The 23,829-nt window shown below is 36.5% G+C and overlaps 1 protein-coding gene across 1 annotated transcript in view; it reads right to left on the minus strand.

Annotated features, from left to right (window-relative positions):
* Positions 1 to 12,505: 12,505 nt before the first annotated feature.
* LOC149791579 (uncharacterized) overlaps positions 12,506 to 23,829 on the minus strand; it is a 37,265-nt gene continuing 25,941 nt past the window's right edge. Inside the window, exon 3 of the mRNA XM_089970139.1 lies at positions 12,506 to 13,130. Coding sequence (XP_089826265.1) covers positions 13,063 to 13,130 — 68 coding nt within the window. The 3' untranslated portion in view covers positions 12,506 to 13,062. The remainder of the gene's footprint in view (positions 13,131 to 23,829) is intronic.

The raw sequence follows: 23,829 nt of genomic DNA on the forward strand, positions 1-23,829 counted from the left end.
TGCAGACAGACTGAAATGTGAACTTACAAGCCCTCTTTGTGTGTTGTACCATTTCCTCTTACCACATCAAAATACTGAGCGTCACAGTATTGGTTCGCGTTTTCAAGCTGACCATTTTTTTTATATCTCACTTAAACATTTCGACATAAACACTCACACTCACATCGGTAGAGTCAGAACAGACGTGTTACAGTATTGAGGGGCATGTTATCTTTTTCTTTCAAACTAATAAATTTGGGGTTTGCATGAAGTAAAGAACCGAAAGTACAGTGAAACTCAAGGATGACGACCCAATCTGTCTGTCTATTGATGCGTGTATTTACTTAAGAAGAAATATGACCTCTAAAACACAAAGAGATACGGCAAGCATGATTAGATTAAACACAACGATGTTTTCCTTCACGCCCGTGCAATTTAGAGTTTCAATCGTCTTTGAAGACAAACTTGGTCTCCTTTTGTAGGGCTTGAAATAATAAAAAAAACTGAAAAATCTTAAGCACTTTGCTATAGATAATTTCATCAACAGACTAAACAACATAAATACCGTTACAACAATAGAAAGCCTTAAATCTTCTATCAAAAAAAATGCATGAAAAAAATTAAAGATTAACGATAACTAACCAATGAAACCGAATTTAACAAAGGCATTGACATGTGAAGAAATGCCTCTCACTTTGGAAAGGTAGGCGAATGTACTCTGTCATGCACCATCAACTTGAAAAAAGTTATAAACAGAGAGAAACCTGAATTCAAAATTCAGTTGTTTTTTTTCTTCAAAATTATTTCGTTTCTTTTTTTTTTTTTTTTTTTTTTTGGAACAAATCTAAGCACTAATATAGAGTGGAAAAGGGAAAATGCACATACGAGCTTTGATATTTCTGAAAAAATGAGGGGATATTCCTAACGTTCATAACCACCTATATATGCTTGGACTTGTCTGTGACTTATCCACAAAACAAGATGTACATATTTCTGGTCAAGCTGCAAGTGTGTGCGTGTTTTTGAAAATGGTAAAAACTGGATATACAATTTTCTCGTGACACTTATAAAGTGAAGAGTCTGTGCAAGTGTCAAAAGCCAAAGTCATATAAGTTTTGTATTTTGTACGGCTTGTAAAGATTTCCACTTTAGAAAATGTGAAGTATCACAAGTTATTATCACAAACAGAAGTGGAACATAGGGGCTTGCAAGAAAGAAAATAACCCAGACAGTTGGTGTCATCAAGAGTGCTAGAGACGGTACCCGAACTTGCTTGCTTGCTTACTTGAATTAAAGTGATTTTCGCTCTAATGGAGCATGTATCACTGGTTTAATAACGCAACGCGTGATTTTTAATTACTCTTGGGGAAGGAAAGAGAGCCTCATCCCCCAGGCTTTTATGTACTCACAGACTATTTTTAAATTTAGCCACTCAGGTGTAGGACTAACAAGTCCAAGACATGGATGTCTTGCTGAGCACCTTTTTCCTCCTTTACCACGCTCGGACAGAAAAATGAGTGTGTGGTGAGACAATTCCCACTCATGTTTAAAGCCTTTCAGTCAGGTTGTTAAGGAACAGAGGGTTCAAGAGACAAAGTTATGACCACGCTCCTTACAGCTCATACTCTTTCACAAAAACATATCCCTGCCGCAATGTCAGTTTGACCCCAGGGTCATTTCAACCTTAGTATATCATCTTTGTGCAGTAACACACAAGCACGTTGACTGGATCCTGCATTAGATACATTATTATAGACTGAAATCCAATCAAAACCGAACAGATAAGCAACCAGACTTTGTAGCTCGGTTCATATGCAATTAATTTTATATATTATACGTCTGCAGCGTGCTACCTTCTAACAGACCGAGCGTTCTTCCCGTCTTTGCAAGTAAAGAATTCCTGACATTTCATGCTGGTATTAGTAGAGATCTTCACATTCTTCACTGAAGCCACTGTATAGAAAAAAATCGCAGAAAATTAGGTATGAAATTGAACGTGTAAACAAAGGGTACGCTTTCCCCTAGATGATGTCTGACCACCAAATTGACATGGTTGTGGCAATGGTATTTTCCCCTCCTAACTGTGGTTGCCCATTGTGAGGAGTATGGACTGCAATTCATCCCGTGACATCGCTGAGTCAAAGGGAACAATGCTACTATCTTAACATTGCTGGATGTTCTGACATTTTTCTTCAGTACGTTTAGCTTCAACAAATGCAAACGTGTCTATATAAGCCACACAAACTTCCCTACCCCCAATGCACCGAACACGAAAGGATGATTCATTATTCTGAAATAGCTGTGCACATCTATAGACAACCTTAAGTCATACAGCAAGACTTTAGACTTCCCTCTTGAACTGGCATAGGAAGAGTTTCGCGACGTTTCGCACGCATGCAACATGCATACACCGACAGACAGAAATCAACAGTCACCATCTTTTTTTATGAAAGCAGGGGGATAACTAATTCGCTGGTAATTTTATTACGATTTCTGGTACATCACTTTACTAAACATTATATCGTTTGATAAATGAGTAAGTAATATATGTACATATATCGGACCACACATTATTTTAGAACTCGTGAAGTTGTGTACTTTAGAGTCATTTTGTTTCACCAAAAAGAGAAGCTATAAATATGAAATATTAACAAACTATTCATGGAATCACCGGACCATGTACTTCGCCCCGTCATGCACTATATGGTTCCATTTAGATGGTCGAAGATACGATTCAAACGTGTTAAATATTAATTTGGATTCTTGTCAGATAAACTGATATGCGGGGTTGTTTTTTTTGTTTCAAAAATAATGGCGAAGATCGGACAATGACTTCGTTCAATTATAATGACCTAGGAGCAATTGCCTGATTTATTTCTTATTTTATTATGAATGCAGTTGGCCCAATCGATGTATGCCAATATATTGTCACAAGTACATCCCGCATCAGGCAGTAGATGCGAAACTTCGTATATACCGTTTAAAGCACATATAATAACGTCAAAAGGAATGTAATGTACATTATCATATACACATTTCATGATTTTTGTGTGCAAATGCATTGAGCTTGATGATGCAATAAATTTTTCCACTTTTTGGTCATCGTTAAGCACTTAATTGGGTACTGTAAAGAACACACATGGCCGTACAAGTTTGTTACTATGTACGATCATGTCCCAGCCAGTCTATGATGACACAATAGTACGTAGCATGTATTTATGTTATTTAGTTTTTAAAAAAAGATAAAATTGAAACCATTATTTCTTTTCAAACATTTTTTTTATTAAAAGCACTTTTATACAAACCAGTTGAAATATAATTTTCTATTTAAATACACGGTGCATATGATAAATGAATTATAATGTTTGTACTGTTGCATATTGTTATATCACCCGAATACGACTGCAGACTCGCCCAGAATATATAACAGTACAAACACTATCATAAATTGTTTTTGTCGCAATCGTGGCTGCCGCGCGTATCGTCCTCAGTGTATTAATATTAGTCGTGACCATGAGTCACGGATAACTTCTTTTGCTTCATATTTTCATATTTCATATTTTACACATGTTTGTATTACTTGGATGTACAGTATTCCTGTGTTAGCATTCAGCTGGAAACCCTGTTCAAGGACACCAGAGACAATAAATAAAGTTCCAAGTGGTCGGTTGACCAGTAAAATCAATTTGCCACCCGGATAGAAACAAGTTTTGGGGTTTATATGGATGACAGGTTAAAGTTCGCTGTAACAGAGGTCGGTTGGAAAGCTCTCTGCCTTCTGGTGAGTAAGTGAGAAAGCTTGAAAATAGCTTCCCGTGGGCCGGTGGTTCTTACCGGGGTTTTCATGAGTTCTTCCGCAATGTATAGCCTGTCATGTGCTGAAAATATAACGACAAATTCAGCTTCTACTAGTCTCTCTCTCTCTCTCTCTCTCTCTCTCTCTCTCTCTCATACACACTCACACACTTGTGTATAAAACCCAAGCTGGTGATATATACCCGCATTGCCCACCCCCCACCCCCGTGTATAAAACCCAAGCTGGTGATATATACTTGTATTACCCACCTATCAACTTACCATCATTACCCTCATCAATGCCACCGGAGCTGATAAAATCACCCTCAGACTACCCTTCTTTTCCATCACTGCACCCATCTATTCAGTGACCACCAGCATCATAACTTTAATCTTCGTCGTCATTTTCTCGCTGTTATCGCCCTTAACGTTTCGTTGTTTCCGCCATCATCACCAGAATAATTATCATTTTCATTATCTTCTTTCGTCTGTCACCCTTTCTCTCTCTCTCTCTCTCTCTCACACACACACACACACACAGGACCGGCGCTACCATATAGGCAAACTAGGCAGCCGCCTAGGGCGCTGATTTGGGGGGGGGGGGGGCGCATTTCTCCAAATCAACAACAGTTTTGAAAAATGAATAAATAAATTTCAGTTTTTATTGAGGGCCGGTTTTATCCACGTTAATTTCATACAGGGACAAATAATCGGGTAGATGCAGTCTGACGGAAACACCAGGCAGACCGGAACAAGCAAAATGAGCGAGTGAAAATCGCGCGTATAAGAAACTTTCAGGACGTAATTACGTTCGCGTGTTTTTATAGGACACGAGTTTTTCCGTGGAATCACGCGTATACGAAGCCTTCAGTTTGCCGCGGAAACCAAAAAGGGGGGGGGGGGAGGGTAACTCCTTATTTTAAAAAATTACTCTTGGTCTGAGCTCAAATGTTGAATTTTAAAAAAAATTTTTTATTGTTTTTAAATTTTGAAATTTATATTTTTTTTTTTGGGGGGGGCGCCAGAATCTAACCTTGCTTAGGGCGCCAGATACTCTGGCGCCGGCCCTACACACACACACACACACACACACACACACACACACACATATTATGCAACAATGATAAAAGATAGCAGCGAATATTCCTCCCTGTTATAAAATTTACGTTGTCCTGAAATACCGTAAGTTTCAAGAAATATATGTCAGTATGGTAACGGATGCTTTTCAATTTTTAGGATACTTAGGAAATCAGGTAGAAGGACATCCGAATGTGCATATCGTGACGTATGTTAATAATCCATTTTAGTTCCTAGTCCCTATTTCGTCTCGATTATAAGAAGGCTCGAAAATCGCCGCACACCATTTGAACACATTTAATACAAATTATTTTTCTTCTGTTGTATAGTCGGCAAAGCGCAATAGGAAACAAATGCTCACGTTCATTCATTTTCTTTTTTCTTCCTCCCTTTCTACTACTCGTTCTTTCACTCATTCCGTCATTCATTTATTCATTCATTCATTATTTTTTTCATTCTTTTGGTGAATAATAATAATAATAATAATAATGATAATAATAAACATCATCAACAACAACAATACCACTCAGATGGATTTGCATAATGTTAATGAAAACGAAACTGTAAATTTCAAGGCGGTCAAATGTTGGTTTTCAAATACACAGAAAAGTATGTTGAAATCATTGAAAATGCACGGTCAAGTCTATTGAAATCATTGTAAATACACAGAAAGGTCTGTTGAAATTATTCCAAATACTTGGTTCATTTACATGCAGTTTTCATTTCGTACTCCCCGTAAAATTAATTTGGAAGAGATGAGAAAGAGAGAGGTGGGGTTGGGTTTAATTAGTTTTTTTAAATAAAAACAAAAATAAACAACAACAACAAAAGAAAACAGCAAAAGAATAGCCTTTTTTGCCTTTATCATTATTACACGTGGGTAATTTTCCCTCATTCCCCAAACCATCGCCAACCTTATTGTCTCTGAATTATCTCTGTGTTAATATTTAACCCACGTGCTTAAGGAAATCGATAGAAGATCATAAATTCCCAATAATAACTATGTTTGGTTCTGCTTGTTCAAAGATAATATTGTAATAAATATTGACGTTCGTTCAGTTTCTCTGAACCGTGACAAAATTATGCGATCATCTGCGATAGGTATCTTTACGTGTTCTCGAGTCAACATTAAATGGCTGCAATATTGGTTCAAAGATGGGAAACTAAAAGCAAACCAACTTCCTCCATTTAAGCAATATTTTGTCTTAATTCTTAATAATTATCTTTTATAAAGCAACAGTTTGCATAACACAAATTTATAGGAGGATCGCTTGAATACAGTGTTTGTGCTGTTATATATATATATATATATATATATATATATATATATATATATATATATATATATATATATATATATATATATATATTGAAGCAATCGGAATGAAGTGCCCTGCCAAGAGACTCATTACAGCAGGCGACCGGACCTGATCTGCGCAGGATTCCAACCCACAACAGTTGAAGTGAGCCTCAACGACTCCCTAGGAAATTAAAAGTTACAAAAGTCAGATGTAACTCTATCATTTCTCTATCTACCAGAGAGAATAGAACAAAAACAAATATGACGTAAAAACTCACCTTACTTGTTTGCAACAAACTTGCGTTGTAGATGAGAAACTATGGCACGTTGTACAAAATCGGTGTATTTTGGGTAACGTTCTATTTTCTGGCGACATTCTATTTATAATACAGGTACTCTTACTTTGTGCCAGAAGTTTAGCGTTTGCTTGGACACGTGGCTATTCAATTTGAAATCCAAGCATTTAATTCATACACTCTAAAATTGCAACTGGATTTCCCAACACGAAGAGGGTGACGGAAGTTCAGTTGGTAGAGCGCAGGGCTGCTAACATAAGCGGAAAAGCACTTAGTTCCTATTTTCTCGGTATTACATAACCAATAGTATTTAACAAGTGCCGATAAATCCAACAACAGCCAACACAATGACTACTCTGCATTTCAGCCTAACAAAAACGTTGAGAGAACTTACTTTACAATGGCATTGCTCAATATAATGTTTAATTAACATAAGGAAACAAATTCGAGTATGTTGAAAAATCATATATTTTCTACAAAGTTCCCGTGCATAGCTCTTCATCGAAAAATAAGGCTTCAAGCATAATACATGTGTAGTTCTAGCCACGTGCAAAATGATTATTATTGATTTATCCATTAAACAACATCATAAATTGTTATTTCTACCTGCCCTCCATCCGCTAATTGTGCTCTCATGCCGACACCACTGCATTATCACTCAGTTGTGCAATTACTTTGTGCAGTAAATCAGAAACTTTTTGCGCAAATGTACATCTTTGGATCAATCTACTTCTCGACTTCGGAAGTGTTTTGTGATCGTGCAATGAAGAGCATAAACCATTAAGCCAGTTAAAGCGTTACCTACTTTATGCTGGATGCCAGGCATCAGTCAAGGTCGTTGCAGATAGAACCTAAATGTATTAACTGGCTTTCCTTTTGCTTATTGCTTTGATTCGGTCCGCTATTTATTATTTATAGAATTTATATTTCAGCAAGTTATAACATTGAATTGAGCACAAGGTACAGATGAGACTTAAAATTGAATTTTCAAATTAAAGGTTGGTTCAGTTAGTATCTACAGCAATGCCTCGAAAATGCAGACTGCTGTCGACACGGATATTTGCCTGATTTCTTGACTGTGACAAATTTTCAAAGTAGCAGTCGAGTGACAAGTTGTACTTGGTTTGGACTGAACATGTTATTGGGATTATGTATTGAACGCATTGCTTTTTGATTTATTAAATATTTACTGTAGTTCGGTCTTAGTCCACCAATAACATCTTGTTTTTATTGTACACAAACGTCCGTACGATGCTGGCCTACAGGTATTTGACATAACCAGTAACGTAACAATGTTTTATCAAGGGATATGCTTCTATTTTGGCATGGCTTAGAAGCATTCTTCTGGTTGAGGCCTTATCAGGCCTTACGATGTATGCCATCTTGTGCATTTACTTGCGATGAAATGTTCGTGCGCCTTCTACTGGTCGATTCATCCCGTCTCCAAACAGTAAGCAAAAGGCAAGCCAGTTGATACTTTTAGATTTCATCTGCAACGACCTTGACTGATGCCAGACATCTAGCGACAAAGTAGTATCCTTTTACCTTACCTTTAAGCCACGAAGGTGATTGTGGTTAGGATAAGTTAGTAGTATGATTGATATGATTGCGCAAAGGCCATTGCAAAGCCAGTTGTGCATTAATAACCCCGTTTAAATCAGAGCATCTGCTTATTATATTATACACCTACCCCCACTCCGTCTGTTCAGGATGACTTTATCTAGCACGGAAACGGAAATACAGCTTATAATGGTATGATATTAATGAATATAACATTCGTTATTTGAAAACTTGGCTCTGCATAGTTAGGTGTTTTATTGTTTCTCCCGCTATTTATCGTGTGATGTTGTTGTATTCCTTGTAACCATAACGTGGACTTGGCTGAATGAGACACGCCACCTACATTCGCGTCTATAATTGTGGTCTGAATATTAAGTTTCGAGATAGCGAGAAATGTCTTTGTATTTTATTTTATGCCAAGTGTATCGAATAGCCATCTATCGGTGACAACTATACAGGAAGCATTTCACAAGACCCTCTTATGCAGAAGGTCTCACGCAGCCACAAGAGAGTGTGGTTGGAAATAACTACATAAGCAACCGTGGACTCCTCCAAACTTGGCTGCGTTGTTGTTGTTGGTTTAACGCCATTTTGAAGCACACGATATGCCATACATAGCGGCCAGTATAACTGGCTGAGGAAGAACCAGGCACAACCCCGGTAAGGAACACCGGCACACAGGAATCTACTGGCATTTTTTCTCACATATTCACACTGGCAGAGACCGAGACTCGAACCCACGCAGAAAAGGTCAGATGGCAGTGATCGGAACAGGTGAGCATTTAAGGCCACTCGGCCACCCGGGTCCCCCAAGCGCGGCTGCGAGTTATAGCAGTGTTTCTTCTGTTTGGGATTAAGATGCGATGTCTGAACAAAACGATATACATTCAGTAGCCGTGTTCCATTGATAATAAATTTTAAATAATGACTTTATAATTGTAATGATGATTTTTTTTCTTCAATCGGTTATCAACATTTAATTGAGCAAACAACGTCGCAAAATCACTTTATTATACCTTGCATGACTATCAATTCAATTGTTGCAGCTTCGCTCATATTTCTATTCATTCGTCTATATTATGAGTTTTATTTCTATCGATAAAAGCTATGCAAATAATGCTTTTAGTTCTTGTATTCATTAAGTTTTAAAACCTCTGATTCTGTTAAATTTCCAATTCCGATAATTATCCCACCCCCTAAAAGAGTGTGTAAGGGAGATAATGACATGGAAAGTATAAAACTTGTCGTAGTGATAGACGCTCCAAATTAATTTCATTGTTTCCATTTAATCATTTAAAGACGGAGAGTAGTGTATGTGTATATACTATCCATTCGGATTGACAGTAGCTTTTGTCAGTTCCTTTGCAGGGAATACGGACCTTTATATAGCAACAACAAAACACTTTAGTTTATTTCAGAAACAAGGTAAATTACGTATATCAGTTAATAAATTAAATTAAATAAGCTGCATTAAAGAGAGTAGATTCCTATTACTGGAACGTCTTTTCGTTTCTTTTTTCTTCTCTTCTTTTGTTTATTTCAGTCTTTGTCGCATGAGAAACATATATAATCTACCCTTGTTGTGGCTGCTTTGGAATAAAAGCCCACACTCATACACATACATTTTCTCTACTTGTTTTGAACATAACTATATACCACTTGTTGTTATCAATTGTAAGCTCACGGAATCCTTTTCTGACTTAAACATAGCATGCTCAAAGGAACACGGCATGGGTTAGATAGATTTGTCAGTTTCGCGCTGCACAAATGCACTCTGTGCTAAGTTGGATCTAAAACGATAGTACACTATGTCATCTTGGCTGCACAGTGTTCATGAAGCGCATAGTCAGTCAAAATTACATAGACTTGTTTAGTGTTTAGAGCGACGATGTGATACACATTACCAAGCTCCACTTGCTGGTCAATAATGACATCTGAATGGATTTAAGATGCATCTTACCAACTTGTATCTGGAAAATACGTGGTCAAAATCTCTTTTTTTAGTGATGCGATATTGTATCGTTTTTTAATTATTAATTTTGTCTGATTCGACAAAACATAGCAAGTATTAAGGAGTCAGGGATGATAAGCGTTTTCAAAGAGTTAGTGTGTGTGTGTGTGTGTATGTGATTTTGATTTTTAATGTAGCTTTAACAAGTTTTGAGTCATATCGCTACGATGTCTGCAGAGTGGCAGTTTATAATGATGTCTATCTAGCACTGTGGCATCATGCCGCAGACACGTAGCATGATGTCCCACCCAGTTTCACTATCCTGACACCAAGCCGACCAGTCCTAACACTAACCTCTTAATACTGGGCGCCGAGCGAGGCAGCTATTAGTACCATTTTTATAAATCAAAGAGTTAATAAGTGAATTCCTCAAAATTATTTTCACGATGATTACTAACATATCCCGCAAACACTATGGTAAAAAATAAATCGTGACACCTACAGTAATTTGAGGGGGTGGGTGTTGCGGGTTCTTTAGGAGACGGTTTTAGGGAGAGGCAATGGAGTGGAGCGAGCATTGTATCAGATAACCTGGATTTTTGAAATTCGCCAAATTAATGTTCTCCCTGTTACCGAATTTCTTGCAAATTTATGAATAGGTTAACAAGATTAAAAATATACACCAGTAGGCTGTGTATATTGATTGACATAGATTTAACCCATCGCTCAACTATTTTATTTTCCTAAACCACTACAGACCATTATACATAACCTCATCACGTGGTCATGTATTGATGCAGATACCTTTCTCGGTTAATTTGGGTCAAAATGGGTACTGTCACGTGTCATGAAAAGACTTTGTTCATCTGAGAAGAAATTATTTCATTGATTACATTATATCGGCTTCAAGCAGTCCATGCATGTCCCAAGACGAGTGTCCATGTAAATAACTGTCAAAAGGTGTGTGTGATTTGGATTTTTAAAGTAGCTTTGACATTTTTCAGTCAAACGCTACGATGTCTGCAGTGTGGCAGTTTATAACGATGTCTAGCACTGGACATCATGCCACAGACATGTATCATTCTGTAAAACCCATTCACATTATCCTGACACCAAGCCAACCAGTCCGAACACTAACCTTTTAATGCTGAGCGCCTAGTGGGAAAGCTGTTAGTACTCTTTTTATAAGTCTTTGGTATGACTCGGCCGAGGTTCGAACCCGCGACCTCCGAGGTGGACGCTCTACCACTAGGCCACCGGAGCGGTTTTCAACAGGTTTGAATCACTTGAACATAAAATGCTAATAAATGTGGACAATATTTGGTTCGAGAATATATAGAATATGCATCAAACAAGATGTTTCAGGCATGTGGAATTTATTTCGTATTCTCAGTGAATATATCGTCGGAAAATTCACAAACCCTAACTCCTAGATATAACAGATTTAAGATCTATTTTAGCACTTTTTTACTATTTTTTTAGAATGTAATACCAATAATAAAAAAATAAAAACGCTCATTGCTTCCTGAAAAGAATATAAAGTAGATTTAACCTTCTTAATGTGTAATCGACGATTTGCTAGCATCTCAGAACCTTAAGAACATCGAAAACACGATGTTAGCTGCGTGTTTTAAACCATATTTGTATCACTGACGTCATCCCAGTAATAACCAATGAAACGTCGCTATTTGTTCATTTGACCATGTGAGTTATGGGTCCTTAGAGTTTCTTTAACTGTGATTGTTTCTGCAGTAATTAAACTGTTCCATGTCTGTCTTGCGAAAAATACGTATCACGGCATAGCCACAAAAAATTAATCCTCGATTTCCAAAGCATTTTGTTTCAAAACTAAAACGTAAATGTACTGGATTAAGAGTTCTAAGTAAAGTGAATGTTTTCACCCATTTGCAATATTTAATAGTGACTCTGTAAGATAGAAACAGAGGAGGAATCCTCTCTTATGCCATTATCTCTTCACTTCTTCCAGTACTCTTCGTCCGTCTGTCCCGACAACCTGCTCTAATAGCACAACATGCAGAACCCACATCATTACAATAGTCACCAGTGACATTTTACCAATCCTAAGAGTTATTTGGATTTGATTTTGATTTTATTCGAAGATGCAGTTTATGTAGTGTGTACTCCCTTCTTGTACATTTTCTTTACTGTTCAAAAAATAAATCAAAAACTATTTTAGGAACGTCGGTTTAGTTTTAGAAGCCAATGTATTTATTGCAAATTTAACGCCAATACCTATTCTCAATGTCATACAATATGAATTTTTAGAAATGCTGCTTTTATAATTTTTTAAATTTGTAAGATAGGATGAAATAATAAAACCGAGTAAACGGACATTTTGTCGCAGTTGTTCTTATTCCTACCGGAACCATTTCTCTAATCCGCACGTCAAAATTACAGATTGCATATAACAAGACATGTCATAAAAACTGCGTCGTTATACAATACCATTTTACATGTATTTGCTCGTTGCGGTCAAGTTTATTTTAATGAAACAGTACTAAAATGAAAATAGATAAACAGCAGCATATAGCGACTGACATTAATATTGTTTTTATTTTCTTCCAAAATATTCACCCCTCAATTTGACAAAATCTTCGATAAGTTTCAAGATCACCTAAAAGATACAGTAATCAATTAAATAATCGATTATTTTCATGACATGTGTGTTCGTGTTGTTACATTCTTTGTACAACTTATTGCAATTCATTAAAATTTCAGCATTAGTATTTATTCATGAATATTTTTTAAACAAAAGCTATCACTGTCAAGAAAGAAAAAAATCTTTGTACTCCACGTTTAAATGTTTCACCCAGTAACGCACAAATTGAATAAAATATCTATTCAGATAAATTAGAGACTGGGAAGGTACACCACTCCAGAAGTGAAGCCGTCAAGATTCATTAAGATTCTAGAGTACAGCTGATACTTCAAAGTCAATAAAAATAAATATACAACATGTATATCAAATTAAACGAAAGCTTTAATAAGTCCTAGTTATTTATCCAGCAGTGCTTCAGCGCGTGTCATCACACGATTTTCTGACGTCATTACGTGGCGCAACGTGACATCATGACTGCTAGAAATCACCAGGGAACGTCACGTTTCCCTCTAACAGCATGAAATCCATACTGACGTTTCTCCATAAAGTCACCTGAAAATAGCACAAAAAATGACATTAGCATAACTAGTTAATTTCAGACAGCTTTTAAGAAAATAAAATAAATAAATGCCTTTCGTGCATCTGGAAATGACGGTAAAATTACAATACGATGCTAACAAATATGACGTCACTTTTTATCTCCGTGTATTGTAGCCCTACAAGCTCTGAAAGAGATTGGGATTAAAATGGCTCGGTTGAGGCTGCATTCTTTACTAAATAATGAAAAGGAATAATTCTTATAAAATGTAATGATCGAAATAACAGTTCTGTGAAATAAATTTATAAAGCAGCGAAAATTATACGAGATTGTGGGAAATCTTTTGTGATGGCGGCATGTCGTACATCGGTCGCGCAGATTTTTATTTGCGGAAAAAACAGATGTGATCTTACTAATGGTCATGCGACAGGCAAAAAGATCCCTCATCAATATAGCCTTCTTTGAATATTTGTCTATGGTCTTTCATCTATGCAAATTTCATGATTTTTTTTGGACTTATTATGTTATGAACAAAATAATGACAGGTACTGTTTTCTGTATTCTTCTATATAAGGATCCATACACGTGGATATATGTCGTCCAGGAATATCGACACAAATTTCCAGTGATTGTGGATTAAGTGGGCCCTTACTTATGTAAAAAAGACAAATTTTAGAAAAATATATATGCTCACAAGCGATCATCCTTAACAGTCTCTCTCTCTCTCTCTCTCTCTCTCTCTCTCTCTCTCTCACACACACACACACACGCACGCACACACACACACACACATTTAAAGTCAAGTTATTAAAAAAATTATTTTCATTAAAAATGTCGACAATGGAACGTGATTAAGCTTACGTGCGTTCGAAAATATATTCGATTCAGATGCTATTTACATTGATGCCAATTTCCAAATAAAACCGAAATGGCGAATAACAGAAGTATACTAATATCATGTCAATATTGACCTTTATTTAAATGAATATAAATGTTTACGAAAAAGCCAACCTCATACTACTTACCCTTTTATTACTTCATATTTATCAAATAAGGGTCTATAACTTTTTTTGTTACATCAATGGGCTTAAAAACATTGCAATTCAATTTTTATTGGCAAATTTAAAGAGTCGCTGTTGCTACACTACACCAGTATGAGATATGACATACCTTGCTGAAGTACAAGTCATACAGGTCATGCGTGCGTTCAGTACCGACGATATCAGTAACAGGTGGATTTTTTTTAATAAAGAATTTGATTATACATATTGTTAAACGGTGATTATTCATTTTGTAAGGATCATGAAAAACATCCATATCTTTTTTTTGGAAAGTCATTTTTTAATATGCACCGTTAAACACATACGTAAGAAACCGATGTTGACATTTGTGAAACTGGATCGTATGTCGCGCGCCTTGATATAAAATTCCATGGTCTTCGAGAAAATGAAGCACAAGGAACCAAAAAGAGGGAAAATGGTCTGTATAGAATTGTACGTACAAACCGACATTTCTTTATTTATCTATGGAATTCCATAAATCTATCGTTTTTTCTATGTTTGATTTTTCTTCATTTGGACTCATTCGGAAGAAGTGGCTATATCAATACGCATCAATTTGATGCGTTTGGTGATTTGCCTCTGGCCCAGTGCACCATATGTTACGACATCAGAGGTTCATATTGTATTGGCTATAAATTTGTCTTCTTCCGCTGCCATATTGTTACATGTGAACAAAAGTAGTTCCGAATATCTTTCTCATTAGCGATCATTACATCCGAGGTTATTTCATGATTAGACGGAAATGCCTGAGCGATGTTCTGATAGTAGGGAATATTTAAAGGACACTGACACTCAGCAATTGATAGACAGAAGTATTTTTCGTACAAGGCTTATGTTCAGGAGAATTGTTAAATTTCCATTACTGAACTTCCGCCAGATTGGTAAAAAATAGACAAAGCTTTCGCAGGACAACGATAAAAGGCGTTCAGAAAACTTAGGAAAACGAAATCGGTCGCTTACATAAGAGCAACTATTTGAAACAGAACACAGGAAGCAAAAAATTCATTAATTGTTCATTTCATTAGACATTCAGTCTCCGCTGATTCCATTCATTGTTCGTTTCAATAGACATTCAATCTCTGTTAATTCCATTCATTGTTCATTTCAATAGACGTTCAGCCTCTTCTAATTCCATTCATTGTTCATTTCAATAGACGTTCAGCCTCTTCTAATTCCATTCATTGTTCATTTCAATAGACTTTCAGCCTCTTCTAATTCCATTCATTGTTCATTTCAATAGACGTTCAGCCTCTTCTAATTCCATTAATTGTTCATTTCAATAGACGTTCAGCCGCTGCTGATTCCATTCATTGTTCGTTTCAATATCTATTCAGCCTTTGCTAATTCTATTCATTATTTATTTATATAGACATTGACCCTCTGCATCATTGTAGATAAGATTTTAGTGATTTCCAACACAAATTTCCTGAAATGTTTGAAAAGAACGTTGGTTTCAGTTTAGAAAAAAAAGAAGAGATTTTCATGGAGATTTTACTCATATCCAAACCACTGAATAGAAGAAGAAAAAAAACCTGGTTGTTTTAAGTGTGAACGTAACGGTTTCCGACTGTATTACTTTCTAATGAATTCAGATATAGTGTGTGTGTGTGTGTGTGTGTGTGTGTGTGTGTGTGACTTGGATTTTTAACGTAGCTTTAACAATTTTTCAGTCATATCGCTACGATGTCTGCAGTGTGGCAGTTTATAGTGATGTCTAGCACTGGGGCATCATGCCGCAGACATGTAGCATGATGTCCCACCCAGTCACTATATCATGACACCAGGCCGACCAGTTCTAACACTAACCTCTTAATGATGTGCGCCAAGCGAGGCAGCTGTTAGTACCAATGTTGAAAACATGGAAATAAATAATTAAATAAAATATTCCGTGTGATATGCACAATATCGTTTATTGTATGGGCTTTCATACGCATATTACTGCTAATACAATCAAAACATTTGTCTTAACAGTTTAGCACAGACCGGAGATCATTTGAAATTGATGTACACCATCGGCTGGTCAGACGCAGATAGGAGAACAAGAGATAATTGTTGGATGAAGTGCATAGGAACTGGACTTAATTTTAAAATCCCACTAAAGGTGTTATATCTATTGTAGTCTTGCGTATTTTTATTTTTATTATACTTTTTAAAAACATTTATTTCATTGTTCAAACCTAAATTTTGTTTCTTTGCTGCTAACCATAGTGCGGGATAATTGAGATGGATTCAGTAGGATATCTATCTATCTCTGTCTGTCTGTCTGTCTATCTGTCTACCATGAGAACATTATACACATAGCTCTTCATTAAGATCATTAATGAATAAGGAAAAAAAATGGAACTCTTGTCTCATCTACTTGATAGTATACAACCTTGTCTCATCTACTTCACAGTATACAACCTTGTCTCGTATACTTAACATTACCCAACCTTGTCTCGTATACATAACAGTAAACAACCTTGTGTAGTATACTTGACAGTACACAACTATCTCTCTTATACCTGCGAATCTATCAATGTATGTATGTATGTATGTGTATCTACTCCTATCGTCTTAATACAGAAATGAATATGGACGCTGTTGCCCCTATGTCAACGTTCTGCAACGTCTTGCTTTCATTTCGTTATTAAATAAAATAAATTAACATACGGTTTCTTACATAACAGTTTACAATTCAATAAGGCGCGGTGATGAACCAGAATAATTCACTTCCCTCTACAACGGCATTATGAGGAAATACAAGAACAAGTCGAAGACAATTACTTTTGAGACAAACAAACTACTCATCGCAAGAGCAAGCTGCGCTAAACTGCTTTTCGTGTATACAGCAGCCCAATTCCACCAAAGTGATCGACACAAAATTTTATTGCGTCGTCAGCAAGGCATATAAAGAAAGGTAATTCTATTAGACAGAAAGCACTTGACAGGTCTGTTAGTTTATCATTAAGATAGAGAAAGTCTGCAAACTACGCGCAATTGTTACGCGAGGCCTCATCTATGTGACGGGTTTCACGATGTAGCGTTTATTGATAGATAAGACGACAACCTATTTTATTCGCAATTTCAGTGAAGACAGCCAAATCGGTAAAACTAATGTCTGTCCCCTGCTAATAGGAGGCTGCGTCCAACGATTAGGATTGTTGTTTTTTTTTCTTTCTTTCTTCTTCTTGTTTGAAAAATACTTGAGTATCTCTATTCCTTTGAAATATCGGGCACTTGGAAAAATTGCTAATTCAAAGACACGTACCAAAGGTTTGTGACGAGTAATCAGAATTACCGAAGACTGATCAGAAACGTTGACGAAACAAGCATTCGAAAACGATGTTCAACAATAAAAAATATAATCGATAAAAGTTCTTAAAAGAATTATGTTTGCACAGCTTTAATTTAAATCGTTTCCATTGCATTCAAGCTCAATATGTTTACGAAATCGATGATACTTCATTTCGACATTTACTCTTACTGGTTGTCGATCACCAATACCAAATATCCAGAATTTTTGTAAGATAACCTAATGTCAGTGAAAATCGTTTCAGTATATTTTTGACTATAACGTGCCGAGGAAATGAGATCCATGCGTCTGTCCTAATGGAACTACCAAAGTAGCCGACCTGTGTTAAACTAGACTGGTATCAAACCCGCTACCCTTCGATTACGAATCTGACGTGCTAACAGCTAAAGTACAGTTATTCTAAAGAGTGACTTTTCAAACTATGCAAAAAACTACATTTCTGATTTAAAATATAGAAAATATTTATAACGGATTAAAATCGATAGTTAATCAGTTCTGATGAACTTAACCATTGCTATTTATACTTAAACCGATCACCAACACTACCAGAGGTACAAAGTATAAATAAATTTGTGATATTGTACTATTGCAGATTGAAATTTTGCTTCAAATGGCTATACGATAAAAAATTGCAAAGTATAAACCGGTCTCAAATGCAGGTCTATCTTACAACCGATCCTGTTTCTAGCCAAGGCAAATCAGGGTATAAAACAAAAAATATAAAACATATAAATAAAGACACCAAACAAACAGCCATGGAAATGTATGCTAATTGCAATGAACCTGACGCGAAAGAGTCAAGCTGACGTGTCACGTGTCGCATAATTGGCCAGTGTTGGCATAATTTGACTTGTACAAATATTCATCTCCCATCGGCTGCTGTGAGATAAATATTTATCTCGAAGTGCGTGCTTAATTGAAAAAGAAAAGATATGGATGGCCCGATAAAATCGAATACGGACAAATAAGATAATCTCTCTGTTTACATGATTTGATGTGATCCTTATTTTGAAGAGGACTAATTAAATATCAACCCACCAGATCCTCTTCATGGTGAACATACACCATTAACTTATTGTAAACTGGGTCTTGGCTGAAATTACAGTGTTTTACAGTTTTGATGTACATATGACTGGTGTGTGTGTACTCACGTGCGCGTGTGTGTGTGAGTAGGAGGTGGGTGTTGAAAATGTTAACAATCTCGACCAGTATCAACATACTCCAGGAGAGACTAAAGTATAATGGGGTGCGATATTTAATTGTTCTGATATATTGCATTTATTTTCAAAGTTCAGATATTTATTTTCTATTGCGAAAATGTACACATCATAGCAAAACGCGTGATAAAAAGCAAGGAAAGAATGAATTGAAACGAAACACATTAAAAGTAACATTCGGCTGACCTCGGACTCATTTTGCGTTATGTAAGATTATCAATGCGTTAAAGTGATACCTGCATCTGGTCGGCTTTGTGAGCTGAATCACGCACATAATCATCGTTATCATAAAAAACACAATTTTTTTCTCTAACGTTTCCTATTTCTTTCGATGTCCGTTGAGTAAGATTATATTTCTCTCATTTTTGTCTCTGGGACGGAGGGAGGGGCAGATGCATAGGACGTCTATGGCTCTTGCCGTAATAGATCACTAAGACATTTTACTTCTGTCAGCGAGATTTCGAGTCTCGGTTCGACAAACTTGTATATTTGAGAAAAAGTGCCAGTAGCTTCCACCGAGTCAGTGGTTCTTCCTGGTCTTCCAGGGTTCTTCCTCTACCAAGTATACTGACCACTATGTATAGCCTACCATGTGATTAAAAAAAAAGTTATTCTCCCATCAAACTCCAAAACCTTTATATGAGTAAAAATAGCAGAAAATAGAAATAAAACTCCGCGCAACGACTTCGTATCAGAGCAATCAGAATTCAATTAAGCGATTTCCATCGACATGAATATAACGGTACACTGAAAGGGATGAGCGATATTCCGATCGTTAATCAGATCGGCGTTCCGCAGAAAAGAGTCAACTTGCATAACGGACCATAGGATCATGCAGGATGTGCAGGCGTATGAGAATCCCTTGACTGATATATAAAAAAATATTTCTGGAATGTTCAGTCCAACACTTGAGAAGGAGACGTCGTCTTCTGATATCGGAATCATACACTTAAGAAAATGTCCAAATTTCACCTTTTTCAGACAGCCATGGTGCTACTGCAACTTTATATTGATGTAGAGGTCTGTCATTCTGTCCGCCCGTTATTTATTCAACAGGGCATGCAATTTCATAAGCACAACTAGTACTGCTATATTTGATGGATTGCGTTGACACTTGGTAAATATAATAGCCAACACGTGAAGATGCGAACAGCGACAAATAGCTTTCCTCCAGAAATTTTTGAAAGTGTTATTGATATTTTTGTCATCATCAGAATATAATCACATTGTCAATTCACTGCTCCGGCAACTTTAATTATTTTAACTGGACCGCTCCGGTGGCCTAGTGGTTAGAGCGCCCGCCTCGGATGCGGGAGATCGTGGGTTCGATCCCCGGCCGAGTCATACCAAAGACTTACAAAAATGATACTAACAGCTTCCTTCGCTTGGCGTTCAGTATTAAAGATGTTAGTGTTAGGATTGGTCGGCCTGATGTCAGGATAATGTTGACTGGGTGGGACATCATGCTACATGTCTGCGACATGATGTCCCAGTGCTAGACATCGCTATAAACTGTCACACAGCAGACAGCGTAGTGATATGATTGAACAATTGTTAAAGCTACGTTAAAAATCCAAATCACACACACACACACACACACACACACACTATTTTAACTTGGGGTTATTGCCCTTTTTGACGTAGAGTCTGATCTGATGTAAGAAAGAAACGCGTGAACACAATTAGTTTCAGACCACATCTCGGCTTGAATCTTTTTGCAGATCCATATATTGTCAATTCACTTTGTTGTCCCACGTTTTGGTAGAGTTATTGTCATTTATGCCCAAAATTCCTGTCGTCCCAAGCTGATCTCACTTTTCACCAGTGGCAGCCTGCGAATGACTTCATGGTTTCAGATGGAAACACCCCACCCCACCCCACCCCAAACCCCAGAAAACAAAATAACCCCCCGAAACAAAACGAAAACAAAACAAACTAAAAAGACCCAAACTAAATAAAAACACAAAACACCCCCAACTGCCACAAAACCAAATCAAAACAAACACACACAAAAACCGTCAGTAACAGCACGATGAAACAATCTGTTATATATCAACACAAGCTGGGTTAGCATGGGTCTATTTACTTGAGAAAACTGCTATTCCCTCATCTAGATTTTAATTGTGAGAAGTCACTTTCACTCAAACATGTGTTTAACATAACATTAGGAAATCGTTTATATCATTTATATAGGCGCTACTACTTCTGGACTTCAGGAGTCCGGACTTCACATGTTACACTTGTAAATATTCGTTTTGGCTATTTAAATAGTCTTGTTCATTTGTTGTCGTTTTCTTAATTGCTCCTTCCCACTTCGTAAATTTCATCCATGACGTGTAATTGTATTAGCTTCTTGATATCTAGATGAATGTACGATCTCTTGTGGAGTCCTTATGCGCTGTGCTAAAATATCATATAACGCAACGTGTGTTCGTCAATTGGACACTGTTACCACCAAGGGCTTTTTCAGCATCCATGAAATAAGAACTGAGGCAATTAACTGTAGATATGTAAAATAAAGAAAAGTACAAAAAGTGTCATCATAAAATTAAACCATACCATCGACTGTCTCGAAGCAATAGATCATGCGTCATCGTAGAGCGATGCAATTATACTTGGTTTCAAATGGCTTCACAAATGCAATCTAGTTCTCCATCAAAATATAGCTATTAAAGCAAACAGCCTGAAATATGGATACAACGCGTTTCTTTTACATGGGCTTCAATTATTTCATGGCTTCTCTTCTCCATGAATGCCAACAGCATGCGACAGATTCATCTCTGTAGAAGGTAGTTTAGCTGTTAACACGTCAGATTCGTAATCGAAAGGTCGCGGTTTGATACCAGTCAAGGTTGGCACGGGTCAGCTACTTTGGTAGTTCCATTAGGAAAGACACATGGATCATACAAAAGCGTTCAAAGTCGTCATGTACATGGGTATTTGATTAGAAAGCATTCAAAGTCGTCATGTGCATGGGTCTTTTATATGAAATCAATAAAATTCGTCATGCACATTGGTTTCTGATCCAGAAGCATTCTAAGTAGCCATACACAGGTCTTCGATCAGGAATCATTCAAGGTCTTTATGCACCTAGGTCTTTGATTCGAAGCGTTCAAAGTCTTCGTGCACATGGATCTCTGATTTGGAAGCCTTCAAAGTCGCCATTCACATACTCTTTTAATCTGGAAGCTTTCAAAGGGACTTCGAAAACAAACAATTCATTCTTGTTTTTAAGATCAATCTGAGGAATCCAGTTGTTGTTGGAGTTTACATGTGTGCTCCTATATATAATTCAAGAGCAACTATTTATTTAAATTATTCATATTATTCATTGGAATTACTAAGTGTTCATTGACTTTGTATTGACACATTATTTTGGAATTATCGTGAACTCATTCAGTGACATTCTAGATTGCGTCCTTGTGGTACATAATGGCATTCGAAACTACTGGAATTCATTTAGAACATTCTATATTTGTAGACTTGCCATAGGACTTTTAGGATTATTTGGGATTAATTCACAATACTATATCTCTTGAATTTTCACTCTATATCGTACAGAAATAAATAAGTTGTTTATTTTACTTAAATTCTTGGTTTCGCTTCTTTCTGTTACTTAATTGAAGACATAGAGTCGTAACACTTGCACGTGTTCCATTCTGTTGGACGCCAAGTCCTTTGTGCTAGTGTCTTACATCTTTCGTAATCGAAACGCACGTCAAAGGTGTCAGTCACATACGCCTCTTCCCTTGGTAGAATTGCTACCAATGGTGATGGGGTGCATCGTTTCATATAGTTTATTGAGTAAAACCAATAAATGTTCGACAGCAATATCTACGAAACTGAAGTTCTGAAAATACTGTGACCAATCGACATGTGAATATTAATTGCTCAGCAAATCAAAATTTGGTTGATAAAGCTACCAACCACTCCTTTTATCACATAAGTTTAATCAGATTCGGAAGTGTTTACATAAATTAATAAGTTGCTTTGTAATCACTTGTGCATCTATCAATCATGATAACACCGCTGTCTATGAAACAGACTCTGTCAAGTAAGAGAATTTCATCCGGGGATGTAGCTGAAGCACGAATAATGCGTGTTGTTTAATAATTTCATTAAGTAAATTGTAGTTATCCATTACATTTGGTAGGTCCAACGTTCTTGCTGCTGTTAGTTAATTAATATTCAAGTCTCCGGGTAGTATCACATTATCAGCAGCACCATGATCTCTCTCTAACATGACTTTCAAAATAATCCCCAAAGTCTTGCTGACAGCAGTTTTATCTATAGACTATTCCTAGCGGACGAATTAGATAATTGGAGCTGAATCCAGAAAAATTTCTACTGAACAAGATGATAGAACATTTCTTCGTCTGGTTTTAATTCTGATTTTGTTTTTCTTCACATAAATCATTACCCGGCCTCCTCGTGCGTTTCTTTCCAATCTATTTGTTGTTTGATCAATCGTCAAATAGTAATTCAGATCTGTTGGTTTCAACATTCGTTTCAGAAAATTAAAAGGCATCAAAGTCATGCGCAGTATATCATAAATAATGTATTTGTCCTCTAATTCTACATCCGTGTTGACGGAGTAGTGATGTCTCCCACTGGGCTCACGGGAACCTGCATTTATTTCAATATCCTCATTTAAGGTTATTATATACCCCCGTCCCCAAAAACTAATTAAACCCACTTAAAAGTACTGACATATGAGTAGTAACTGTTGCAAGATGCAAACAAGTCTTAAGTAAGAGGGTCAACAGATAGGTATAAATGTTGCTCGAATTCAATTTATTCGATGTAATAGCGCTACAGATAAATAAAGAAAACTACATTGTTATATTATTCCTAGACAGCGGAAGGAACTTGTTTGGCTTGGGGATAAGCTGAAATCTTCAGGCCAAAATGTTTTAATACGGCATAGAAACGAACTATTTTATTATTTTGCTCCAACTCTGAACAAAACAAAAATGAATGAATGAATGAATGAATAATAATGATAATAATAATAATAATAATAGGCACTAACTGGTTTAAGGTAATACTGAGACAATAATTTTTTCTCTGAAGACAAATAAAATATATAAAAGTATGTACTCGGGTTGCAGTGAATCTAACAACAAAACAATCAAAGGCT

This window comes from Sinohyriopsis cumingii, chromosome 9 (assembly GCF_028554795.1).
Source record: "Sinohyriopsis cumingii isolate HCF-2022 chromosome 9, ASM2855479v2, whole genome shotgun sequence".
Classification (NCBI taxonomy): Eukaryota; Metazoa; Mollusca; class Bivalvia; order Unionida; family Unionidae; genus Sinohyriopsis; species Sinohyriopsis cumingii.